The sequence below is a fragment of the Staurois parvus genome, unplaced genomic scaffold, assembly GCF_062004578.1.
Source record: "Staurois parvus isolate SC_StPar_1 unplaced genomic scaffold, SC_StPar_1.0 ptg001190l, whole genome shotgun sequence".
Lineage (NCBI taxonomy): Eukaryota > Metazoa > Chordata > Amphibia > Anura > Ranidae > Staurois > Staurois parvus.
In genome coordinates this window covers 368,421-386,090 of record NW_028318986.1, presented here as the reverse complement: position 1 = coordinate 386,090, position 17,670 = coordinate 368,421, and the positions used below count along the sequence as shown (strand labels likewise).

The 17,670-nt window shown below is 43.4% G+C and overlaps 1 protein-coding gene across 1 annotated transcript in view; it reads right to left on the bottom strand.

Moving 5' to 3' along the window:
- Positions 1–281: 281 nt before the first annotated feature.
- Positions 282–17,670, bottom strand: part of LOC149438486 (von Willebrand factor A domain-containing protein 5A-like) — a 43,621-nt gene continuing 26,232 nt past the window's right edge. Inside the window, exons 10-19 of the mRNA XM_089659786.1 lie at positions 17,458–17,537; positions 17,166–17,280; positions 14,547–14,705; positions 12,486–12,586; positions 10,333–10,535; positions 10,121–10,210; positions 9,035–9,091; positions 4,858–5,003; positions 2,460–2,586; positions 282–425 (exon numbers count right to left, since the gene is read on the bottom strand). Of these exons, the coding sequence (XP_089515912.1) occupies positions 346–425; positions 2,460–2,586; positions 4,858–5,003; positions 9,035–9,091; positions 10,121–10,210; positions 10,333–10,535; positions 12,486–12,586; positions 14,547–14,705; positions 17,166–17,280; positions 17,458–17,537 (1,158 nt within the window). The 3' untranslated portion in view covers positions 282–345. The remainder of the gene's footprint in view (positions 426–2,459; positions 2,587–4,857; positions 5,004–9,034; positions 9,092–10,120; positions 10,211–10,332; positions 10,536–12,485; positions 12,587–14,546; positions 14,706–17,165; positions 17,281–17,457; positions 17,538–17,670) is intronic.

The window sequence follows — 17,670 nt, the reverse complement described above, 5'->3', positions numbered from 1 at the left end:
CAGCATGGGCTCAAGTGGCAGCTGCTTTGGGTCCCCCCCAACAGTAATTGCACCCAAGGCAGCTGTCCCTTTTGCCCTGCCTTAAAGACAGCCCTGCCCTTGGCAACCTCATTGAGAATAACTGATTTAGACTGTTCTTTGTGAATATTTCCTAAGGCAGTTTGGCTGCAGGGGGGCCTCAAGTCAGTTTCTGCTTTGAAGAAAGTCCTGGAAAAATCAAAAACCATGACAGATAAACAATGACCGTTGGATAACACGAGTGAATAAGAAGACGCACAGGCTTAGATTTTTTGTACCATGGCTTTTATTACATAATAGCTTCTCCAGCTACAATTCGAGACCAAATTAGAGACCAAAAACTGCAACATCCACCGATAACTTCAAATACTCGTTCCCGGCTTTGACCACCTCTGCCAGAGAGGAACCTAAGACAAAAAGGGTTTTCCCCTCAGATTACAGAAGGTCATTTAGAAACAGTGGACATTCACTAAACCAAACCTGTCTTCTCTATACATGAACATGCTGTCTAAAGTACATCAAAACCCAAATTGGTTGGCATGGATTGCCCTGTATTCATTTTTCCAATAATTTTTCCCCCAGCCACTTACTTTCTACACAAGATCACTCCAACATTGGCTGTACATGGATTGATCTCCTGAAAGCCAGCCGCAGATGGAGAAATTTTTTCCCACAAAGAATTTTTTCACTCCTCACTGACTGTTGATGGGGGAATGCCTCCCACTGAGCTATTGTATGGTGGTAAAGGGGGCTATGGGGAGCTGTCCTTAACAGGAGAACATTGATTATGGCTATTATTGTTGGGTACAACCAGCATGTCAGATTTTTCATGTGATTGCCAAGTTGATTGATCAACTCTGGTACAATCAGCCTGCCCATACATGGTTTAAATCTTGGCCAGGTCAGCAGGGACGGTATGACTAGCTTTAGTTAAAGATGGGTCATGCCTGAGTAATGCGTTGACACCGCAGCCTATAGTCTCCAACAGGAATGCATGCGACTGACAAAAGGAAAAAAATTGGGATGTTGGGATTTCAATAAAAGCTACAAAAAATGTAAACACATTAAATATTTGGCTTGTATGAGATTTTAGTTTTAGACCTAGAATTTAAGTTTAGACCCAACTTAATGGGATTTCCTAACAGCACATGCTTTCCTTTTTGCTTTCACACCACTCAAAGCAAAAAAAAAAAAAAAAAAATTATCCTGTATTTTCAGGTAAGGGCAACATGTGTCCAAGCTGGTGCTCATCGATTGAGCCAATACAGTCACATGGAGAACCCTGCTGTGTGTAAGCTCTAACGGAGTGGCTCAAACAGCTTCCTTTCTTAGCGAACAACTTGTACAGAGCTTCAAAGTGAAGGAACTGTCTTGGTTTAGGTGAACCTTTCACAGTAATCTGAGCATAGCAATTTTTCACCATCTAAAAGATACCCAATACATAGTGAAAATATACAGGAATGGTGTCAGCTTAAAGGTTTATAAAGCACTGCCCTTGCTCCAATTTGGAATGGGTGACACCAAGTCATGGAAAATGGTATATAGTCCATGTTCTTTAAAAAAGGTGAATAAAAAGTGCACAAGATAGAAAGTTATGGCTAGCAGGGCCATGCATATTGTTGGGGACCATACAAGTTGTCATGCTTGGGTTCTCTGCTCAGTTCCTGGGCCCATGGGTATACAGCCAGGGGGTCCCTCAGCCTACTCCCTGTCCCCACTAACATTGCTGCCAGTCTCCTCCATTGTCCCCACAGGAAGGCTGTAGTCCAGCCTTCCAAGGCCCATACTGGAAACAGTTTTCTTAAAGACAAAGGAAGTGTTTCTAGAGTCCAAAATGGGACCAGCAGTTTACAGAGATGTGGAATGTACCTCAGAAGGATCCAGACAATTTTCTTTTGCATCACAATATGCGCTGTAGAATGTGCCACCATTGCAAGGTCATCAGTGCTCCTCTGCATTGGACAAATGTAGCTGCACTGGAAGACCTCTGTAGCAAGGGATTTTCTGCGCAAATGGGCAGTTTGCTTGGACTACCAAATGCATTGTATGAAGTTGTTTATATTTAAGGTAATATTGCAATGACAGGTCTGGTGGGCTGAACCACAATCTGGCTTAAGATCTCCCTAGAACAATGTCAGGCCTTGTACATCATACAATGACATACAATGACAATTTAGACAACTGTGCTCTTTTAAACTTTTGGAAAGTGGAAAAAGCCTCCTGTTCCAGCATGACTGTGCCCCTGTGCACAAAGTAGGCTCCATAAAGACAAGGTTTAACCAGTTTGTGTAAGCCACTCAAGTTCCTCCACACCAGAGCACTGACCTCCACCCTACTGAACAGAGCCATGAACTCAACCACATCAACTTTTGGGATGAATTGAAAGGTAATTGGTCTTCCCTGTCTCACATCCTGCTCAGTTCCCACTGTGGTCATCTTACCTGCACTGGCCTTGACCCAGGAGACAGCTTTTCCCTCCAGCAGCTCCCACTCATCCCTATGATCCAGACAAGAGGAATGAAGCCAGATCACCGCTAGGACTGTTGCCCACACAGGCCTCTCCACATTCTGCAAAAAGTGAAAGATTAACACTGGATGGCAATTTGACCTAAAATATACACTAAAAAAAAATTCAATAGGACAACTATGGATTGTTGTAACATTTTATGTTGCTAGTTTTGGTTTTAAGTTACCTCTTGCTGGAATAGAGTCTCCTCTAGACTGGCAAGGATTTACCCCGCTTTATCTTGTTCATGTTGGAGAGCCTGTGACCATCATGGTATCTTCCTGTATATATGGTGGGAGTGTCCCAAGATAAGACCTTTCTGGCAGAACATTAAACTCCAAATCAAGTTGATGCTTGGCATTATGTACCCTCCATTCCTCTTAGCTATTAGTCTCAGGTTCCTGGTCATGCTGACTGGCTGAAACTGGTGAATATGAGGAAGAGGAATGAAAGGCCACACGTAAAGCTTGGTATAACAAGTTTTAGGCTACCTGGGCCACATGGATCCACTATAAATCAGAGGCCTCAGACTACGCAGCCTCCATTGCCAGTGCTTTCACAGCCTTCGTCTGTAATCTAACCTATTTTTTTTTTTTAAAGCCTATAACTTGATCAGACTTGCTGCCTATGTTTACTACTCAACATCCCAACCTTAGTTGAGCAACTCAGTTGATTTCATTTTTCTTTTGTACTATTTTTGGGTACTCGCTACATCCTTGGCGATTGCATTTTATGACTTGTCCCTCTTGGCCATAGGTCTTGGAGTCCAGGTAAACAAATGCCTACAGCAGAGACCTCAGTCTTTTACTTCTATGCACCTGCCATATGGGTTGAGCTTGGCTTTTGTAGGGGTTAACTTAGTTTATGTTTTTCCTTGCACTGATGTAACCCTTTTGCTCTGTCAGCTGCACGTTATGTTACAGTACTCCTGTATGGTGCAGTCTTCTACTCATGGGTGGAAAAAGGTTCTCTTTAAGATGACTTAAAAGAACCTGTGATTGATTAAGTTTTTTTTTTTTATGCGAACCCAAAAACAGCCTGGCTGTTTTTTCATTCTTGTTGATTACTCCCTCTGCCACCATGCCCACATCCTGAAATGAAAGCTAAAAAACAAACAAAAAAAAACAAAAAAAAAAACATGGCAGCAACTCAATGCATTTAGATGTGGTGAAGACCACATGTTGAAGCTCAAACTGAGCTTTAGAAAAGGGAGAAAGGGGGATTTAACTGACTGAAAATGGCATGGTTCGAAACATAGAAAAGTTGCGGCAGAAAGCCAGAGTGGTCCATAGAGTCTGCCTTTGTGGGTTTTTTTGAAGCCATTTACTGTTGACTGGCCCCCTATCTCTGCTGGAAGTTTATTCCAAGCATAAACTACTCTAGTACTTTCTAAGATTAGTTTTGAACTTTCCTTGAGTTAGAGGACATGTCCCCCATGTTCCCGATTTTGGTTTTGTATTGAAAATACTGCCCTCCTGAACCTTATTCACTCCCTTGATTTATTTAAAATTTTCAATCAAGTCTCCTTATTCCCTTCTTTCCTTTAGACTGTACATGTTAGGCTCCTGAAGTAGTTCTTTATATGTTTTATCCCCCAGATCTTTCACCATTTGTTACCTGTGACTCATTCTATCTTAATCAATATTTTTGTACGGGAGGTCTCCAGAATTGGACAACATTCTAAATGAGGTCTAAAGATCTCTATTGGGGAATCAGGACCCCTTTCCTCCTGCTGGTGACCCCTCTAGTGATCTGAGATAGAGGAATCAGGACCTCCTTCCTCCCGCTGGTGACCTCTAGTGATGCATCCTAGAATTCTATTTGCTTCCCCCACTGCCTGGCCACACTGTTTTCCAATTTGAAATACTCACGCCCAGTGAGTATTTAGGATGTATCCGGTCTATAAACTAGAGGCTCTGGATGGATGGTTTGATAAAAATGGCTCTATATTTAGGATGTATCTGGTCTATAAACCAGAGGCTCTGGATGAAGTTGGATAAATGGCTTTATGTTTAAGAGGCATCTGGTCCTAAACCAGAGGCTCTGGATGGACAGTTGGACAAATTGGTTTATAGACCGGATACAACCTAAATATGGAGCAGAGGCTCTGGGTGTACAGTTGGATAAATGGTTCTATATTTAGGATGTATCCGGTCTATAAACCAGAGGCTCTGGATGGACAGTGGGATAAATTGCTCTTTAGGATGTATCCGGTCTATAAACCAGAGGCTCTGGGTATACAGTTGGATAAATGGCTCTATATTTAGGAGATATCCAGTCTAAGTCAACAATTCACAACTTCCTTTTACAGTATTGTAGCATTTATACATTACCGAAACAGGACAATGCTCTGCAAAATTCTCAGGTATTTCCAATATGTTGGCAAATTCAGAGTTTGCTTCCCAGGAGCCGTCTGCTTTCTGGAGAGCGATTAGTCTGTACAGGGCAGGAGTCTCCACTGTCACAGGAGTCAACGGTTCTGTAGGAAATATGCAAGAATTAAAACAACACTGGTGCTTTTCTAAGAAATGATTGTATAGCAGCTAAAAAAGTGTTAAAGAAGCTGATCGTATTATCCCTAGACAAGTTTCTTCACTTTTTATAAGTGTAGGAACATTTCTCTCCCCCCCCCCCATCAGTCCTGGAAACAAAGAGGATCCCTCCTCAAAGTGAAGGTAAACTAATGTTTGTCAAGTCAGAGTTGGGCTTTCAGGCATTTGTAGAACCGTTTTAAGTTCCCCCAGCCCTTCCTAATGTCAACCAGCACCTATTTTCTGGCTATTTTTTTTTACCTGCAAAAAACACATTTTGGGTTGGTTCACACCAGAATTGCACAGGAAAGTGTGACATTCCCATGCGGTATGATGTCACATTCATTTGAGCGAGCTTCATAACATTACATGCACTACTTTTTAAAAAAATAAAACCAAACCAAACCATTGTACTGTGGTACCATCAGTTTGGGGTCCACAAATGCACTGTATTTAGGGTTCCATTAATACATTGGCACCTGCATGCAGATCACAAGGACAGTGCGTTTGAGTGTTCTGGTGTGAATGGGCCCTTAGAACTGAGACAGCGCTGCTACCTCCCTCTCCCTTATGTGGAGTGTTCACCGGTGCTCAAGCTCTTGGCTGCCTAAAGAACCATAGAACCTAAATCTTGAAGAAATGCCAGTACTTTGGTAGAATCCAAAAGCAGATAGCCCTTTTTATATAGGATGTATAAGTTACACAGAGGGCCAATGAGTTTCAGCCTTTACGCCTTAGTCATGAGTAACACCTAACAGCCGAAACGTGTTGGCCCTCAGTAAATTTTATGAGTTTTTTGGATTCTACCGAAGCGCTGGCCTTAGAGATCATGAGCTGGCCTTACAGATCAGGATTGCAGAAAGAAAGCCATCCTTCGTAGAGCAGCATCTGATGTGTATTAAGGGCTGGTTCATGCCAGAACGCAATGAACGCACATTCCAAGCTTGATTTCTGCACCGCACTCAAATGCCCTGTCCTTGTGATGTGCATGCAGGTGCCAATGAAACATTAAATTGCACCCCAAACGCATATTGCAAACGCAGTGCATTTGCGTGCTTCAAGTCGCATAGTACTGAAGTACCATGCAGTTTGGTACGTGTTTTTTTGTGCGCCTTCTGGAGCCATTTCCACACCATCTGGGAATTACATGAGAAGGTTACTGATTTTGGTGTGAACCAGCCCTAAACTGAAAACACTAAATCAAATCAATAACAGTATTAAGTCTAGAAGCATGTTTTTTTGGAAAATTGAGTTTGCTAGGAAACTACCAAACTGGACATCAGATGTGCCAGGGAGCATGGGCTTGCAAAAGAGCAAGAAACCATGAAGAAATGGTGTGGGGTCAAGTGCCGGAAGTGTACTCAGCTGCACAAGGCTGGAGGTGCGAGAAGGAGCAGTGCACCAGGGAATCATGGTTCCATTAGGGATGAGTTAAAGTTTGGCGGAAGGAGACGAGCAATCTAGGGACACCATGACTTTACTCGTGCACATTAACCAGATCCTATTTTATATAAAAATTTAGGGCAAGCATCTTACATTCATGGGATGTCACAGGTCCTTCCTCTTGTCTGGTTGCAGTGGTGGTGGACATAGCTCCCAACTGTCCCTTATTTGTAATCAAGTCCCCCTGTCCCTCTTTCCTTCATTTGCCCTCATTTTGGTCTGATCTATATTGTTGTATATTAAACGTACTTTTTAGACATTTCAAAAAAGTATTTGCCAGTGGTAAACTTCTCCTTCAATTTCTAAATGTCTGTATTTGTAAAATTTCAAAAGCCAGAAAAAAAAAAAAAAAAAAAAAAGTGGTAAAACCCCCCCCCCCCCCCCCCATCTTTCTTCTGGGACCCAGGTCCTTGTGATAAGGTCAGGGATTGGGAAGGAGAACGCTTGCATGGCCTCTCCCTTCTGAAAAGTAACCACCTAGTGGTGCCAGAGGATTCACTTGGGTCTCCAGTAGGAGTCACTGGTACAAAGTCAACAGTTGCCAACCAGGGCAGACCTTCTTGCCAACTCCTGAAGAATGTACACTCACAGGCAGGGGCGGACTGACAACTCATGGGGCCCTGGGCAATAGGGGATCATGGGGCCCCTGTGTCCTTTCCAAACTCAAAAAACCTATGAAAAAAAAAAAAAAAAAAAGTGTACCAGGGGCATCTCATGGGGCCCCCTACTGACCCCGGGCCCTCAGGCAGTACCCGAGTTTCCAAATTGTCAGTCTGCCCCTGCTCACAGGCCACTCTTGGGTACACATTTTCAATTGCTTTGTAACAATTGCTAATCAGCCAATCACATGGCAGCAACTCAATGCCTTTAGGCATCTAGGTGTGGTGAAGACGACTTCCTGAAGTTCAAATAAAGAATCAGTATGGGGAAGAAAGGGAATTTAAGTGATTTTGAATGTGGCATGGTTATTGGTGCCAGACAGGCTGGTCTGAGCATTTGAAAAACTGCTGATTTCCTGTGATTTTCATGCACAACCATCTAAGGTTTACAGAGAATGGCCTGAAAAAGAATATCAAGTGGCAGTTGTGTGGACCAAAATGCCTTGTTGATGTCAGGAGAATGGGCAGACTGGTTCAACATGATAAAAAAACAGCAACTCAGATAACCCACTGGTTACAACCAAGGTTTGCAGAATACCATCTCTGAACTCCCAACAAATCTAACCTTGAAGTGGATGGGCTACAGCAGCAGAAGACTACACAGGGTGCCACTCCTGTCAGCCAAGAACAGGAAGTTGAGGCTACAATTCGCACAGGCTCACCAAAATTGGCCAATAGATTGGAAAACAGTTGCCTGGTCTGATGAGTCAACTTCAGCTGCGACATTCAGATGGAAGGGTCAGAATTTGGCATATACATGAAGGCATGGATCCATCCTGCCTTGTATCAGTTGGATGGGCAGCCAACAAATTTGCAGCAACTATGTGATGCTATCATGTTAGTATGGACCAGAATCTGAGGAATGTTTCCAATGCCTTGTTGAATCCATGCCAAGAAGAATTAAAGGGTCCAACCCGGTACTAGCATGGTGTACTTCATAAAGTGACCAGCGAGTTGTCAGGGCTGTGCAACGGACAGGTAGGCCTAGTGGCAGGGTAACGCACTGACTGACAACCACCACCAACAGACCGAAGTCCCTCAGGGCGCGGAGTCTAAGTCCCAGGCTGCCCTTCACCAGGGCCCCTGATGGTGGGGGTGGACTTGACGCAGCCAGGAACCAGGTCACTGCCCCCGAGACACCCCGGCTGTGGTAATGGCCACCGCAAATGGTGTGTAGCTGGTAAGAATGACAATAGCGTAGTCAGGCAGGGTCGACAACGGGACAAAAACGGCACAGAACAGTAGACAAGAATCACAGGTCATGGGCCGGGTTCAGCAACGGAAGGTCAGATCAAAGGAAAAAAACCAAAAAAAAAAACCAAAAGAACAAAAAAACACAGAATGGTCTAGTCACAAGCAGAGTCAGATACCAGAAGAGTCACGAGAGTATACACAGAGCTGTAGCAACACAAAGACACAAGTGCAAAGAGCATGTGCGGATCACAGGCTTATATGTACTCAGCCACACCCCTCTGGGGGATGGCCCTCAGAGACCTGAAGGCATAAAAGACTCCCACCATGATCTGCATAAACCCAAGATGGACACCAGCACATGAAGCCGCAGTCTCTGGGAAAAGGTAGGACCTTGACATGAGTGTCCTGTATATCATGGTCTCCCACTTGGCACATATTGTCATTACCTATTTTCCAGCAAGTACTTTTCATTAAACAGAAAGATCAGTTACAGGTGCTTTGGTCCCCAACCCAAATCTGAGGGGGCAATTCATGGCTTTTGGGTTGGTGTCCCCCCCCCCCCTCCCTAAGACTTTCAGATAAGGGATCCCTAACCACATCACAGAACAGACACTACTGTGGCAGGTTGGCTCATGAGCAGCCATTATAAAAACACAGGAGGAGTGTTGTGTATATTCGATTACCTTGTGGGACTCCATTTGATAGAGATAGAGCAGCTAGGTCTGGCCCAAGTGTGGCATCTGGAAGATTAGACATGGTTAAAGTCCTCCTGCATGAAGACTGCACACAAATTATAAGCGGTAAAGCCGATACAAAAATGGACTATCCACACAAAGCCCACCAACCAAAATATTCTCTGCCAAAGCCTGTTCCCCAGGACTTCATATAGTATTGCAGATAGAAGAGGGTGCATTTACATCCATGTGCTCTCATTTAGGGGTGCATTTACCATATTATAGGTGTCAGAGCTCCGAGTATCTTAAAGGACTCAGCTGTAGTAAATGTGGAGCAGACGAGAGCTGGGAGCCAATTGTCAAAGACCTAGTCCTGGCCCATTCAATCTAGCTGTCAATTGACACAGTGAATGTGTTTACTTGGCTGGAAGTTGAAGAACCCCAGAATTGGTCTTGAACAGCAGCCCCTTTGTGATGGTCTACCTTTGTGTCCTCTATCCTATGCATGGGAATTAGTTATTGTGCATGCAATTTGTGGGAAAAACCCATTCATTTTTAAGAGGCCCTCAACATGCCCACCCATCTAAAAAGCACAATGACCCCAATGCAATACATACCCCCATCGACCCCATCATAAACTGTGCAGTGTCAATACTGCTCTTTCTACAGCACATGAGCCCCTAAAGGGTCAATGCACTGTTAAAAGTGGTAATAGGGCCCAAACACTAATGGGTAAAAATATTCCAGTACTTTGTGGGTTTCCCTGGGATTTGAACCTCATTGGGCTAAAGCTATATATTGTAGTGGCCCTAATGCACTAGTGACCAAGTGAAGTAGAGTTCAATCACTAAACAGGTGGCAGGTTAGCTTCTCTAGTGCTCAGATGGATGGCTGGGTCAGTGTTCCCTATAGCACTATGAAATAGGTGAGCTATATAAATGAACATCACCAACACCCCCCGAAAATAAAAACCACCACCAGCTCCTTGGGTGCAGAGACTGCCGTGACCGCTCTATAACAGTTCTGAACATATTGGCGGTACATGCTCATACAAGTCACCTTTTGACTGATATGGATTGTCTATGTTGAACTCACCGGCCAGTTCATAGATGGGATCCGGAGCCATCATTCGTAAAGGGGCAGCGTAGCAATATACCGGTTGAGGTAAAATGTTACAGGCCATGGCTGTAAACACAAAGAATATTCATTAGGAAACAAGTGATGGACACCACCATGGCACGGCTGTAAAGCAAACATTAAATTGCACAGGAAAAACAATGTACATTCACATTGGTTTCACAACTTACCAATGGGAGGCATGAACCTCTGCACAGGAGGACCCTCCACACGGGTCTTTGTGTCCTTGTTGACGGCTACATAAGATGTGAGAGAGGAGACAACACCAGACTGCAGACTGATCTCCAAGATCTTCTTCTTCACCTCTTCAGACTCCTCTTCAGATTCCAGGAAGGAAATTAGATTTTTGGCAGCCAGTCTATGGATGGTTGGTCTGAGAACCAAGAGGGGACACAAGAGAGCAAAGGCTGAACCTCTTACCATGCAGCCATCCCTTAAACAGGGTCCTTCCATCCAGGGTATAGGAAGAACTGCCTGATCACCTTTTCACACAAGATGTGAAAATGGGTATGACCACCCCTTAAGACTGAAAATTCTCTGCCCTATATTGGCATACTTTCTGTCCTTTCACTTCCTGTTCCAATGACAACTGATTTCCTGTCTGGTAAAAGGATTGTCACTAGGACAGGAAGTAACTTACCGCCACATACAGAAAGGCTTCTTCACCGTAAGCTGTGAAAATGTGGACTCCCTCAAAATCTAGTTCTGGCCAGGTCAGTAGATTTAAAAAAAAAAAAAAGCTGGATGCATACAAACCTACAAAATAACTGGATACTATTTTGGAGGTAACACCAGGGGTAGTTCACAACATCTCCAAGATATGCCCATTTTTTAACTTCTGAAACTACCAAGCAACTTATTCACTCCTTGGTTATCCCTCTCCTTGAGAATTGTAACTCCCCCATTGGCTGACCTCATCACAGGCTATCCCCTCTTCAGTCTGTCATGAATGCTGCCAGACTCCACCTTACTAGCCATTTCAGATCTGCCAATCCCTCCACTCAGTGTCCTCCATCCCTCTCTGCCAATCCCTCCACTGGCCTCCATTCAGTGTCCTCCACCCCTCTCTGCCAATCCCTCCGCTGGCCTCCATTCAGTGTCCTCCACCCCTCTCTGCCAATCCCTCCACTGGCTTCCCATTGCCCAACGGATAAAATTCAAAACATTAACATAAAGCCATTTATGACTCTGCCCCAATATCACTCAAACCGTACTCTGCTCCTCGCACAACTTCCAGCTCCCTTGTCTCCTCCCATGCTAGTCTCCAGAGCCTCCCCTATCCTCTGGAACTCTCTACCCCAATTTATCAGACCATCGCCTACTCTGCTCATGTTTAGGTGATCTCTGAAAACCTCTTCAGGTAAGCCCATCATGCCCTCAGCTAAAAATGGAATCTTCTATTTCTCCTACCAGTCCATCCCCCACAGTTATTGCCTTTTGTACTCCCAGCCCCTCCCTCTTAAATTGTAAGCTCCAAGGAGCAGGGCCCTCCTATCCCTCTTGTATTGTTGCTGTATGGTCTCCCACTATATTGTATTGTTGCTGTATGGTCTCCCATTATATTGGAAAGCAGTCAAACTGTTGACGCCATATAAATCTTGTTAAATTGTTGATTCTGGGAACATCGGATTGCCTCCTGGGGGAATCAGGAAGGAATCCCTCCCTCCCCGTAGATCATGATTTACTGGGGTTTTGTGGTCTTCCTCTGGATCAACTGGTGGTAAAGGATTAGACTGTTTTGTACAAGTACAAAATATGAAAATTCTTCGTACATTCAATGGCTTGGCAAATGTAGCTCAAAATTTGCTAAAAATTTTGTTTGCTTTTAACATTCAATGCTGGAATGAAGTGGACCGATTGAAAACCACATGCGCTTTGAAATAAGAATTTTTATGACTTTTCCCTGTTCCGAACTCTCATCATTCAAAAATAAAATAGTTTTGAGCCCAATAAGGATTAGAAAACTGAACCAATGTTCTTAAAACAAAAATTTCAATCACAATATTGCCAGTGTATGGCCAGGTTAATTATTGAACTATACAAGGGAAACAATGTTTTTCTAGACAGAAGAGGGAAAAATTGAGAGTGAAGGGCAAATCTTTTAGAGAGCTCCAAATGGCAACACCTGACAGGGGTTCCAGTCATTCCCATTCCATCTAAAACCCAGAGGTAGTCTTGGCTTAACATCCACTTAAATTGCTCAGACATCCAACAGTCATTATTCCCACAATATTAATTTCTGCCTTGTAAACTCACATCTTCTGTTGGCCCCCCCAAGCACAAGTGCCTAATTGAGGATTCCATCTCCATGTCTCTGGATTACCTCTCTACGTTGCCCATCTTCAGAGGAAACTTCAGTTCATTGGTGACAATTTCATCTTTGTAGTTGTATTGTAGAGAGACCTTGACTTCCTTCTCCTCCAGCTGAAGACACAAAAAGTAAGGACTATGGTAAAGAAGGCTAAAGTCTTCTAAATGGAGATCTACTCCATTCTGTGCCACTATATTATCGGAACTTAAAGCTGAACTCTGGGCACCCAAAAAAACCAAAAAAACCAAAAAAAAAAAAAAAAAAAAAAACTTTACAGTATTCCTCCAAAAGCCACCATGGATGTATATTTAAAGTCAGTGTGTACCAAATGCTTTTGAAAACCCATTACCATATTTGATCAAGGACGTTGCCTAAAACCAGTGGCCATATCCGAGCGGTGATGTCACTGTCATACCCATCCTTTTGGTTAAGAGAAGGGTATTCCTGGTGACAGTGATTTGTGTGTTCATGATGTGCATGTTTCGGGAATCCTACACCCAGCAGTCGCTTGATAAAATCACTGCTGCCATCACTACTACTGTCAGCCTTTTAACAGAAGGAAGGCACCCTCATCCCTACAGTCAACTATTGCGCCCAGGGCAGCCGCCCCTCCCGCCCAACCCTTGTCCCGGTTTTGCCCACAACTTAGGAATGTTTGGCTCCCAACAAATGCATGCAAAAGTTTGGGTATTCATTTGAACACCAGAACATCCAAAGTTCAGCTGGGAAATTCCGTTTAACCACTTGACTTCTAGAGATTTTTTTTTTACCACCTTCATGACCGGGAAATATTTTTGCTATTCAGCACCGTGCTACTTTAACTGGTAATTGCTCAATCATGCAACACTGTACCCAAGTTAAAATGTATCTTTTTTTAAAGAGCTTTTTGGTGATTTGGACCACCACTTTTTTATATAAATGATAAACGAAAATTTTGAAAATATTTTCTGCTATAAAACATAAACAACATTTCTTCATCAATTTAGGTTAAAATGTATTTGGTAAAATGTCTGGTAAACAAAAAACACCCAATACGTGGATACTGATTGGTTTGTGTGAAGGTTATAGCACTAACACTTTTATAATAGCAATGGCTGTGACCTGCAACTTCTAGTGGGACCGAGTGTGGCAGGCAATCTCACACTAACTGAAGCTAGGTGGCACTGACAGACACCACCAGTGACACCAATACAGTGATAGGTGATAATACTGTACTAATGGCACTGGCTGGGAAGGGGGTCATCTAGGGGCAAAGGGTTAACTGTAAATGTTTTTTGCCTTTATTAAGCGATGTGATTGCAAAGTAGGGGGGAAAAAAAAAAAAAAAAAAAAAAACAAACAAAAGAAAGAAATTGGTCTCATTGCTGATCTTCGTACAGAACTCAGTGTTCGTAAAACACAGGGCTTTGTACTGTCATTTGCTAAGCCAGCCAGTAGGCCCCAGCAAAACTTATTGGCTGGGACCTGCTGGCGGACTTGTGCTGTACAGAATATCAGCACAGATTGGGTGGTGGGGGAAAATGCATGCCTTCTACAGAGAAATGCTGGATCATGTACATTTATGGGATCCAGCACAGTGGAGTTGCCTTGCCACAGTAAAGGCAGGAGGCAGTCTAATGGTTAAAATGTGCAAAGCCCCTTCTATGTGCACCTTACTGTAAAGGCTATATACTGGAGTGATTAATATTTATCTAAAAAGTTCAGCCTAAACCAAAGTTTGACCAAACCATTGGCTCATGCCTACCCTTCACTGCTCAGGACTGGCATCCTGGTAGTGACAGTGGTGAGCCATGCCCAGTCAATCAGCATGGTTGCTTGTAGTCCCTATTAAGTATGTGATAAAGGAAAATTCAGAAGCACAACTAGGGAAACCATTGTTACCCCATAATAGGAAGTGCCTCACCATGAACCTTCATGGCAAGATCAGGGATTTTTTTAACAAAATACTTAGGATTGGAAACCTTTTGAAAAAAAAGCTCAACATGTTGCAGCCCATATGGGATTTTATGAACTAGGTGTGGATCCCCTTTTCACATTGAATTTGAACTCTTGAAAAATAGAATACTTAGTCACCTTTCCCTTGAACTGGACGTAGACAATGGATGCCTGACCCTGAAAGATGACAGTGGGGGCCTGAGACACCAAATTCTGTTCCACCTCGGGAGGAAGGGTCCAGTTTAAGGAAATTTCCTTTATGGTGGGTTGTAAGGCACATTTCAGAGCTTTCAGAACCTGGAAGGGAAAGGAGGCAGAGGTAAGCAGAGCAGGTATTTCCACACTGAACTCTATGGAAGCTACAGTTAAGCATTTGGTTTGTGTAGTAAAACCAGCTAAAAAGGTGGTCACACAGAGGGTGGTTTGACTTTGGCACATGGTCTAACCAATGAAATTCCTCAGATATACAAAATGCATACTCATCGTTTCCAATTATTCATTATAGGGCTCATTAGATTATCACCATGCTGAGCTGCCAAGAACGAGCAGGTTGTGCCAGAAACATTTAGTGTAACAGAAAATTATACCCCAATATGAATTGAACAAACCTGTGAATTTGTTTACAACCATCTCTAAATCAGCTTTTGTCAACCTTTTTAATCCAGGAACTCCTTAGATAATGTTCTGGTCTCTAGTAACCCCTGCTGACAATTACTAAATCTCACTGTATATTAGTCCGATTGTCAAGCAGAAGAATTGCACCTACATTTGTAGTCAATGGCAATTCCCCTCTTAGAAACAGCTAAAAATGTCAATGGTTTCAGTGGCCAGAAATTGCCTCTTGCTTAAAGAGGCCATAGCAAATGCGAGTCATAGGGTTCCATGGAACCCTGGTTGAGAAAGGCTGCCCTGTTTTATAGCCCTGGGAGAAAAAAAAAAAAAATTATGATCCCATTAAGGAGTCATATAGCACAGCCTCTCAACCAGGGTGCCCAGGCACCCTTGGGTGCCTTGAGGTTTCTTCAGGGGTGCCTTGGCAACAAGGTCTAAAAATTGCCAGAACTTCTTTACAAGCCAGCGGGTGAAACAAGCCTGCTTTTTAGTTACACAAAGCCACAGGTTCATTGTGCACCATTAGGACCTTCTAGCCTCAGGTGTACCGACAACCAATGATGTCAGTTGATGAATGTTGCCTGCACAGCATTCTTGGTTGACCCTCCCCACAGCACAGACGGGGCGGGTCACATTATCTCAGTGAGAAAAACTGAGGGAGAAGAGAAACATTGGAATACTAGTCAGTACCAGTGTGCAAAAGTATATTTGAGTTGGGAAAAAAAAATATAGCATCTCTAATGTTGGGTGTCCCATGTATGTGGATGTTGCTGTGTTATATAAAACTATTAGAATAGTTTTATACATTTTAGTATAGGGGCCCCAAAAAAAAACAATCTAGAGGCACCCCATTTTGGAATGGAGTGCCTCAAGACTGTCCATAATTTTAAAGGGTGCCTTGACTGAAAAAAAAAAAAAAAAAAAAAGTTGAGAAAATCTGATCTAGCACTGGCAGTTTGTGCAGCGCTTTACAACATGGGGGGAGGGGGGTACAGTAAAATTACAATACAACACAAAATGAATAGGAGGGCCCTGTTCGTGTCATTTACAATCTAAAGGAATGGGGGGGTGGAACAGAAAGGTGATTGCTGTAGGGAACATCTGATGGAGGAGACTCAAGTACAGTTGGTAAGTGGGGTAGGTTTCCCTGAATAAATGAGTTTAAGGATTGCCTAAAGGCAGACAGGGTGGGAGTCAACACATACTGAGGTAGGGAGTTCCAGAGGATGGAGGGGTTCTAGAGAAGAGCATGGAAGGTGGTGACGCAGGAGTTAGAGAACAGGGAGGTGGTGACGCAGGAGTTAGAGAACAGGGAGGTGGTGACGCAGGAGATAGAGCAGGATGTCTTAGAAGCGGAGAGGACTATGGGTGATATTCGCAGAGGAGGTTGGTGACAGAGCTGGGGCAGTGTTGTGAATGGATTTGCACATCGTGGTTAGCATTTTGTTGGGCTAGTGGAAAACCGTGAAGGGATTAGCAGAGAGGGGCAGCAGTCATGGATCGTTGGTAAGGCAAGTCTAGCAGTAGCATTCATAATAGATTGAAGGGGGAAATCATCAAATTGTAGGCCAGTGAGGAAGTATTTGCCGTACTCAAGGTGGGATATAACCAAGGTGTGGAAAAGTTGTGGTGTCGTTAGAAAGGAGTGAATTATGGAAATGTTGCAGAAGTTGAGGTGGCAGGATTTAGCCAGTGATTGATGTGGGGGGTCCAAAAGAGATCAGAGTCCATGATGACACCCAAGACCCTTGCATGTGTGGAGGGACCAGTGGTTGTGCTGCTGATCTCAATGGTAAAGTCATGAGGGGGAAGATCAAGGAGGAAATATTACAAGCTCAGCTTTAGAAATATTGTGTTTGAAGAATTGGTGTGACATCCATAATGAAAGGTCACCCTGTAAATTTGTGAGACACAAGATCGAGGGGATGAGCTGGTAGTAGAGAGATCTGGGTGTCTTTGGTGTAGATTTTGGAAACCAAGGGAGGTTATATCAATTGACACAGGGAAGAAGTGTAGAGAATAGCGGGGGCCAAAGAATGGAGCCTTGCGTTGGCTGTTCAGGTTTCAGAATTTGGACTCAGACTGTTTTCCACACTCATTCTTTGTACATCTGAACATTTGAGTATCAATCCTTTAGAAACTCACTTTTGGCTGCAGACGATCTTCCCCAGTAATGAAGTCATAGTTGCCGCTTGCTGCCCGGGCCATGCCTTTAATGAGAGCGGTGGAGGCTCCTTCACCAATTCCAAAGGTGAAACACCTATAAAATTATAAATCCAACAGTGTGCAGAGAATGATGACATTCAACTCCAGGATAATACCCATAGTTAGTTTTTTTTATTGAATAACTGACTAACAGCAGACATCACTAGTCTGAAGTCGGAGACTTTGGATATGACATTTTCCCTACATAGAAGAGATGATAACAGAAAATTACCGGTGATTGTGTGCATTTCTCTTGACTTCTGCTATCACCTGCTCTGTGTTACCCACTTCTCCATCTGTGAAGATGAAGACCTAGAGAAAAAAAAAACACCCAATATTTAGGACAAATGCTACTGAAATCTGAGCATCAAACCATAAAAAAAAAAAAAAAAAAAAAAAAAAAAAAGAAAAGCCCTTGTAAATACAAAGCTGAAGGGTGAACTGA